The 9815-nt window shown below is 35.2% G+C and overlaps 1 protein-coding gene across 2 annotated transcripts; it reads left to right on the top strand.

The window, feature by feature from the left end:
* The first annotated feature begins 1060 nt into the window (after nucleotides 1-1060).
* On the top strand, nucleotides 1061-8721 carry LOC106153975 (uncharacterized). Of its 2 annotated transcripts, none has more exons than XM_087002614.1 (6): nucleotides 1061-1313; nucleotides 4643-5074; nucleotides 5379-5609; nucleotides 5777-6037; nucleotides 6506-6700; nucleotides 6871-8721. In XM_087002614.1, the coding sequence occupies exons 1-6, from the start codon at nucleotides 1074-1076 to the stop codon at nucleotides 8305-8307; spliced, it is 2796 nt and encodes a 931-aa protein (XP_086858740.1). In that variant the 5' UTR covers nucleotides 1061-1073; the 3' UTR covers nucleotides 8308-8721. The 2 variants fall into 2 exon arrangements, with proteins under 2 accessions (XP_086858740.1, XP_086858739.1); XM_087002613.1 differs by having other exon boundaries at nucleotides 4643-5089.
* The last annotated feature ends 1094 nt before the right edge of the window (nucleotides 8722-9815 follow it).

Genomic DNA, 9815 nt, shown 5'->3' with positions numbered 1-9815 from the left:
GACAATGGAACAAGATAAGATTGAACCCGCTTTGCCGAAAACTGAGGTAAACAATTACTGACACACTTTTTCTTTGGGTTATAACCAAATGTTTCTGAAGTTCATTTTACCAGCTATTTGTGATATTTGCATCTTTAATAATAAGTGGTACTATGCATTTCTCAGAGTCATAAGTACATTAAGTCTTACATGTATAAGAAATTTTTGTCAATATTTTTACATATCATATGATAAAGACCAAATTGTGAACTTTGCTTTGTAAATTTGTTTTCATTTTTTTTGTAGAACTTGTTATTTACTTGATCATTAATGATAAAATCTTATAAATATAGGCCAAGAAAATCCAGAGCATTTTACATGTAGCTGAGACAGAAGATTCTGGAGAGTTTGTTGGCAGCACGAAAGAAGACAGGAAAAAAGAAACACTGCAAAGTCAAAGTGAGACCATGAGTCTTTTTGTTTCTCCTGTGGACATTGATTCAAACATTAATTTGTTAAGACAGAGTTTCCATGGAAAAACACTCGTCTTCCCTGACAATGTCATGTCCTCCATCATAGAAGACTTGATAGACCCTAGCATTTTACTGATGGGACCTGTATCTAAAGCACAAGCATTGAAAAAAGACGATATGGACCAAGTACCCTGCATCCAAAAAAGTACATCTATGGCCTCTGAACAATTAAGGATCAAACCCACTTTGCAGGAAACTGAGGTAAGTAATTTAGGAAATGTCAAATGTCTTTCATTTTTAACAGCTTTGATATAGTTGCATGCCCTGTTTTAAGGGATGAATTGGATTTTTCATGGGTTAGAATACATATACTGATGAAATTAACATTCTTAATGTTTGTCATGAAATCAGCTGCTGAAGACGCATGCTATAATTTACTTAAAGCTTTTCATTTTTATAAACATGTTGCAAACTTGATCAGAAATGGGCCAAAATCATTTATTAAGTCGTTATGAATTTTTGTTCATTAGAAACCTTGCTTTTAAAAAGAGGTTTTTGTATATTTTATCACTAATATGCCATTATCAATCATTGCTTAAGGCAAAAAATACCAAAAGCTTAATGGAAATACCTGAAACCAAACAGTTAAGAGAATCAAGCATCGCCAAAGCCAGCGTTATCACAGCTGACAAAGAAAAACAGGTCAAAAGATACATGGATGAAGGAAAAGAGGAAGTGGATAGTGTGAATCAAAATATGAAGAACGTGGGACGAGAAACAAGTAAAATTCCATGCATCCAAAAACGTTCCTCTTTGACAATGGAACAAGATAAGATTGAACCCACTTTGCCGAAAACTGAGGTAAACAATTACTGACACACACTTTTTCTTCGGGTTATCACCAAACGTTTCTGAAGTTCATTTTACCAGCTATTTGTGATATTTGCATCTTTAATAATAAGTGGTACTATGTATTTCTCAGAGTCATAAGTACATTAACTCTGATAAGAAATGTTTGCCAATATTTTTTCATATCATATGATAAAGACCAAATCGTGAACTTTGCTTCATAAATTTGTTTTCAATCTTTTGGAGAACTTGTTATTGTACCACCAGCGTAGGTGCTGGCGGTACACATGGTTTTAATCTGGTCCGGATCGTTCCGCCTGCTCCTCCGTCATGTTACCATTACTGCTTTTCCTCCTAGACTACAAGGGCCTGTGTACCCATCTCTTGGATTTAGGTCACCTATAATTTCAACTCACCCCACATAAAATGTGGGCTTTGTTGGTGCTGGGGTCTAGGTGTGGCACTCATTGCAATGCAGCCTTGTCCAAAATTGGCAAAATTAAATGCTAATTATCTGCCATAGGAATTATGGGAGAATTTTCTACAGACAACCGACCGAAAATCATATGTGGAGATTTCAAATATGCCCTTGTATTTGACCTTTGACCTTTATTTCAAGGTGAAATGGGCCAAAATTTTCAAAAAAAAAAAAAAGAATTTTTTACAAAAAAAAAAATTATTTGCGCTACAATTCAGACACTACACAGACTTTACCTATAATTTTATTGGCAGGTGTTACCCATCAGGTCATCTTTCATCTCCGTGAGTTTGAGGTCAATCGGTGCATTTTCACAGGAGCAGCAGCCATTGGATGCCAAAATAGAGACCCCTTGTTTTTTGCATTTGATAGAGCATGTCAAGCCCAACACTGGAGGTGGTCTCTGTTTTTTGTTTTTCATACGGTTTACAAGTTATGCTGTATCACAAAGTGCATTGTGCTGGTGAAAGTAAAATGTGCAATAAGGTAATATGCATAAAATTTTGAACGTCTGGAAAAGATAACAAGACTTGGTGAAGCAGACAACTTCTGGTCAAAAATGACATCATTTCATGAAATTAGAACATCTTGAATTTCTGAGAACCTCCCATATCAAGAATTTCAACCAAAATGACCTTTTCTTTATTTCAATTAATTTCTTCTGTAGGAATTTTATGGCACATTATTGTAACTACAAAATTGTAACATTTAGTCCCTTATATCTCCAAAACTAGTAGAGATAGGTCCATAGTTACTATTGAAGTTGAATAGGAAGTCATATACTGGCAATTTAACAGTGACCTTGAAATTGACCTGTGACCTACTTTTCACCATGAACTGGACTTTGCAACATTTAAGTTTCTTATATCTCCAAAACTGGCATAGATAGGCCCATAGTTTTTACTGAAGTTGAATAGGAACTCTTATACTGGCAATCTGTGTTCTTGAAATTGACCTTTGACCTACTTTTCACTAAAATCTAAAGTTTGCAACTTTTCTGTCCCTTATATCTCCAAAACGTACTGGCAAGGAAACGCTCATAGTTACTATTGAACTTGGATAGAAAGTCATATACTGGCAATCTAACTGTGACCTTAGAATTGACCTTTGACCTACTTTTCACCATGAAGTGAACTTTGCAACTTTTTCAGTGCTTATACTTACAAAACTGACAAAGATACGCCCATAGTTACTATTGAATTTGAATAGGAAGTCATATAATTGCAATCTAAGTGTGACCTTTAAATTGACCTTTAACCTACTTTTCATCATGAACTGAACTTTGCAAATTTTTCAGTGCTTATACTTACAAAACTGACAAAGATACGCCCATAGTTACTATTGAATTTGAATAGGAAGTCATATAATTGCAATCTAAGTGTGACCTTTAAATTGACCTTTAACCTACTTTTCATCATGAACTGAACTTTGCAAATTTTCCATCTCTTTTATCTCCAAAACTGGCAGAGATAGGCCCATAGTTACTATAGAAATTGAATAGGAAGTCATATACTGGCATCTAACTATGACCTTAAAATTGCCATTAACCTACTTTTCACCATGTACTGAACTTTGCAACTTTTTCAGTGCTTATACTTTCAAAACTGGCAAAGATACGCCCATAGTTACTATTAAATTTGAATAGGAAGTCATATATTGGCAATGTAACTGTGACTTTATATTTGACCTTTGACCTACTTTTCACCATGAACCGCACTATGCAAGGTTTCCCTTATATCTCCAAAACTGGCAGAGATACACCCATAGTTACTATTAAACTTGTATAGGAAGTCATTTACTGGCAATCTAAGTGTGACCTGTAAATTGATCTTTGACCTACTTTTTATCATGAACTGAAATTTGCAAATTTTCTTTCCCTTTGTCTTCAAAACTGGTAGAGATATTTCTATAGTTACTATTGAAGTTTAATAATAAGTCATATGCGGGTAATCTAACTGTGACCTTGAAATTGACCTTTGACCTATTTTTCATGATAAACTGCACTTTGCAAATTTTCTGATCTTTATATCTCCAAAAACGGCAAAGATACGCCCATAGTTATTATTGAACTTGAATAGGAAGTCATATACTGGCAATCTAACTGTGACCCTGAAATAGACTTTTGATCTACTTTTCACCATGAACTGACCTTTGCAAATTTTTTTTCCCTTATATCTCAAAAACTGGCAGAGATACGCCCATAGTTACTATTAAACTTGTATAGGAAGTCATACACTGGCAATCTAAGTGTGACCTTGAAATTGACATTTGACATACTTTTTAAGATGAACTGCACTTTGCATGTTTTCTGGCCTTTAAATCTCCAAATTGGTAAAGAAAATGCCCATGGTAACTATTGAACTTGAATAGGAAGTCATATACTGTGACATTGAAATTGACCTTTGACCTTCTTTTTCACCATGAACTGAACTTTGCATATTTTCTTGCCCTTCTTATTTTCAAAACTAGCAGAGCAATGCCCAGTGGTGCCCCTAGGTTTTCTCTTTTGTCAGCATATATGCAACACTGACAACACATATTTCAAGAGAAACCAATGGGCCTATTGTCTAGAAAATCACAGGAGTGATCAATTTTAGGAAAATACAGATCAATTCGAAAATCTGCTTGACTGTACCATTTTCAGTTGTATTTTTTCGCATTTTTTTGCATATTTTGAGAACTCTTGTTGATGGCATTTTATAGAGCTTGTCAAGCACAAGACTGATGGTGGTGTCCCTTTTTTGGGGGGGGATTTCCATACGAATGCGCTAACTCCAGCTGGTGGTACAATATCCGTAGGCAGTATCGCATCTCTGATCCTCTAGTTTACTTGATCATTAATGATAAAATCTTATAAATATAGGCCAAGAAAATCCGGAGCTGTTTACAAGTAGCTGAGACAGATCATTCAAGAGAGCTTGACATCCCCAAAGCTGAAGTATCTATGATTAAGGACAAAATGCAGTTTGATAGCAGCACGAAAGAAGACATGAAAAAAGAAATATCGCAAAGTCAAAGTGAGACCATGAGACTTTCTATTTCTCCTGTGGACATCGATCCAAGCATTATTTCGCTAAGACAGAGTTTCCATGGAAAAACACTTGTCTTACCTGACAATGTCGTGTCCTCCATCATAGAAGACCTGATAAACCCTAGCATATTATTGATGGGACCTATATCTAAGGCAGAAACATTGGAAGGGACAAAAGAGCTTAATGCCAGGAAGCACGAAGTTCTGGTGGTTGAAACTCTCAACAGAGAAAGACAGATTAAAACCAGTCCCCTGGAAAACGAGGTAAAAACCCTACAGGTATGATTTTAAATGAAAGGCAATAAGTTTGTAAATTACATACTTGGCAGTTAAAGGCTTTTTAATTTTTTTGACTCGAAAGCCATCATTTTCTTAAATAGATTTTAAGCATGGCCATTTTAAATTTATTGGATGAGGTGTCCAAAACTCAGGTGAAGACAAGACACATGGGGTTAGTGATGTGGTGTCTTTGCCGCCGTACTTATGCCATCTGGATGAAAAAAATAAATTCTTGTAACTTATAATATTTGGAAAATGTTTATTAAAGAGACTGACATTTTTATTACAGGGAGAAATATCCAAGCCCCCCAATCTTCTAGCAGAAAAAGAAGTTACAGCTGTGACTGACTCAGTAGAACAAAGGTCCTACCATCCGTCACTTCCAACTGTGGTGAGCAATCCCGAATACAATGCGAATGACTACGTCAATCAAAATGCGAAGAAAGGAGATCTGGGCCAAGGATCCTGCATCCAAAATTCCAAACAATTAAAGATTGAACCCATTTTGCTGGACACTGAGGTAAGCCTGTACACATGATGACTAAATTAAACCAATATCAATCATTAAAGCGTTATGATTTAATTTTCTTCATTAAAACTTTTCATTTTTATAAATAACTTGTTGCATGCTTGATCAGGCCATTATAATTTTATCAAGCCATTATCAAGCCATTATTATTTATTAAGGCAAAGACCACTAAAAGCTTTATGGAAATTCCGGAAACCAAACACTTAAGAGAACCAGGCATCCTCAAAGCCAGCGTTGTTACTGTTGACAAGGAAAAACAGGTCAAAAGAAGCACAGATGATGGAAAAGAGGAAGTGGATAGTGTCAGTCAACATATGAAGAAAGAGGGACAAGTAACGAGTAGAATTCTGTGCATCCAAAAACGTTCCTCTTTGACAGTGGAACAAATTAAGTTTGAAGCCACTTTACTGGAAACTGAGGTAAACAATTATTGACACACACGCTTTATCTTCGGGTTATAACCAAACGTTCCTGATGCTCATTTCTTGACCAGCTTTTTTATATTACTACTTCTATTATAAATGGCACAATATACTTTCTTTCTTTCTAAATAAGTTTTCACAAGATTTTCTCTTTAAATCTTATTATGAAGACCAAATAATGTTCTTTGGTTCATCAATATTTTGGTTTTTACTTTTTTTTTTTTACTTGCGTCTAATATTCCCCTTTTGAAGTTCGAAAATTGACTAGCTGAATCGTAGTTATAAACCGCACCAAATGGCAACGTTTGTCTTTCAAAGTATCAAAAATTTTCTTCCCCCCCCCCTTCAAATAATCATTGGTCAGCCCCTGATGTGGGTTTTATGTATCCCTCAGGTTAAGCAGAGAACAACTGACTAATAATGTTTGGAATTTGTATATTTAATTTAGTGACGTTCTTATTACAGGTGGATAAATCTAAGCCACTAAAATTACAATCAGATAAAGTAGTTGTAAGCAAAGCCAGCTTATTAAAAGAAAGAGAAGAATCACAGAGAAATGATGTGGTGCAAAACCAGAGTGCTAAAAAGCCATATATTCCGGTGGTTAAGCACATCAACAGGGAAAAGAATAAAACTTTTACAAAGGGGGTAAAGGAACAGGTACGACATTAAAGGAATATCATAGTTCTCAGTTTGTTCATGAACTTTTTGATTTATTGGTCCTTATTTCGTTATCATGATTTTAAACATAGCTTCTATTGATTTTTGTAATTTTAATTAAAACATATATAAATGTAATTTATTAAAATATACCACCATGCTTGTTATAGGCAGAGGAATATTCTAACCTGGTGTCAGAAAAACAAGCTATGACCAAACGTAAAGCACAAACAGCAGAATGCATGATGAAGCAAACAGCTGATAGCAAGCAAGGGGTTCTGGCGGTCGAAATTTCTCCAAAAGAAAATGGGCATAAAAACGCTACTGGTGCACGACCAAAAAGGAGAGCCCAGACTCCCTCTATCTGGCACTCAGACATCAAGCAAAGTGTAAATAATTTGGCCACAAAGCAAACCGAGATCGAACCCTCTTTGCTGGGTACTGATGCTAATTCAGAGATCGATTTTAGACATGTGGACCCAAATCGAAAGGCAGAGAAAAAGAAAGCAACAAGGGGGCACCAACTTGCAGAAGCATGTAATAACGGAGGGGCAAAAATGACCAAAACCGAGGAAACTTTAACGAAGGATAAAAAGGGTGCTCAGATGCAGAGGGAATCAACGGAAGTTGACAAAGCATGCCCCTCTTTCACTATACGCGAACGGTGTTTGGAGGACTTCAGCACATGGTACAGCGATTTGTATCTTACAGGGGGGCATTTAGAGCAAATCCATATGAAAAAATTTATCGAGTACCAGGAAATGAAATCTCGACGTGATAAACTCTTATGTGTATTTCACAACAGCCTGAGACATTTGAAAACCATCGCCCGGTTGGCTGAAATTAGAGTTGGGAATAAACACAGTAATGAAACATGTTTGAAGACTGCTAAAACAGTTAGAGAAAAATGGAAGAGAGCAGCTTTTCGAGCGCGACATGCCGCTTTGCGAGAACTTGCTTTAATATGGGACAAAGCAGATTTTACCGAAACTTCAATTAGTCGCGCTCCCTCTATTTCGTCGGCAACTTGCTCGTCTACTGACCAAGAAGAGCAAAGTTTGGACAGGCGGAAGTCCAACGCCTCGGACATAGACAAAAAACGGTATATAAGTCGACAGCAGGACGCTGCTCTTCGTGATTCCGAGGAATACAACAGACGGGCATATTTCCACAGTAATATGAAGCTCTTTAAGTTTGTCAACTTCTTCCAAAGACAGTATATTTTAGAACATAATTTCAATGAGGCTGACTTTGATTATTCGGACTGGGACATAATCAACAAATGTCAACAGGCACACGAAAGGAAGATAAGACGTTCAAAAATTGAAAGCGGCGTTTCTCCCGAAATGGAGCGTAAACGCCATACTCCCTGTCAGGAAAAGAAGGCGCCCATTTTGCAAAAAGACGCAACCCCTACACAGGCAAATACGGATTTAATTCACAAACAAACATCTGTTGAAACAACACCGTTGCCTTCAAGTAAGAGTGAAGATTCTAATGGAAATGAAGCAACCGGACAAAAAATTAATACAATAAAGAAAAAGAAGGGAAGAAAGAATGCTGTTGTTCTTTTGAGCACACGCGCTCTTCAGCGTTATAATTTGTGAACTACCGATTTCATCCAAAATACTTAAATCTTCTCGTTATTAACTACATATTACATTGTGTGTGTGTGTGTGTGTGTGTGTGTTTTATTAAAAAAAAAGAGACAGAAAGACTTTTCACCACTGTATAACAAGTTTTAATTTTTTTCACTTAACACATTAACGGGAATGAAAATTTTGTGACAGTTATACCGTTCTCTGTATCTTCATCTTGTTACATTGTTATATTTCCACTGAGAGTTTTCAATCTATTAATTATTATATTTAACTACATATATTTAACCTTACAGAATATTCATGGGTATGAAATATCTTATTTTGTAAAATATCATCCACTTTAATTTATTGGAAAAATTGTGATTTGTTACTCGTTTTAAAGTTGAAATTTTAAAATTATGAAATAAAATTTAAAGTGAATTCTACCTAGTTGTTTTGATTCCGCGCTTTAAAATATACAGTAAAATTAACAGAAATAGTGTAATCAGCTTATATATATATATATATATATATATATATATATATATATATATATTATACACTAGAAATTGATTTTTGTCATAAAATAAACGTACTTGTTGGGAGTAGGTTTGAAATTAATGTATAATTGATATCAAATTAGCTTTATTTGCGCGTCCCACATGGATAAATTTTACATGATAGGTCTTTAAAAGTTTTCACAAATATTCAGTTTATCGTTTAACATATAACTCGACGACGTCATGTGCGAAACAACCATATTTCATACTCTTTTTTTGTTGTTTTTGTTGTTGCAAAATGTATTGTAATGTGCCAAATTTGCATATTTTTGAAATACAACAGTCCCGTGTTAAACAAAATTATGATGAGGCTTTATGTGAGAAATGAATATATTTTTCGTCATAAACATGGTCAATTACACCTATGTGCCATATTAAAAGAAGTATGACAGCCAAAATACACACAAGAAATTTTGATGCAGTCGTATAGAAAGAACTTCTTAGCTTTAAAATCAAACATTTCATTGAAAGTAGTATTGTTAGTATATTTGCCGATTTAAGGGATTTAAATAGCCTTAGAATTCATGTTATTGCCGATTACACGTAGACAACTGAGCTAAAATGTCCATTTCTTTGCACCTTTTGCCGTCTTTAGTGCCCTCTTTCATTGTCACGGCCTATTGGTTTATAGGACGACCAAGCTGTTATAGCCGTCATACATTTACCTACAGGTATCATAATGTAAAATTTAACCAAGTATAGATTGGCGAGGATATAAAGCTACTTTTTACTCCTCTTTTCAAGATCAGCGTTAAGTCTGAAAATCTTGTCAGTAAAATGTTTCCTTAATTTAACCATGCACAAAATTACGTTATTTTGTCCAAGCTTTAACCGAGTTAACAAGTGTATTACAATAGAAGTATATATATTGATGCACCTTGAAAGATCTACATTATTGTTGTTAAATACAATCCGAGCTTTCGGTCCCTGGGCCTTCTTCGGGGATAATCCGAACAAGTGTATTACAAAACTATT

The sequence above is a fragment of the Lingula anatina genome, chromosome 1 (assembly GCF_051362555.1).
Source record: "Lingula anatina isolate TDL-2025a chromosome 1, LinAna3.0, whole genome shotgun sequence".
Taxonomy (NCBI): Eukaryota; Metazoa; Brachiopoda; class Lingulata; order Lingulida; family Lingulidae; genus Lingula; species Lingula anatina.
The sequence above is the reverse complement of the archived record's forward strand: the minus strand, read 5'-3'. Positions and strand labels throughout refer to the sequence as shown.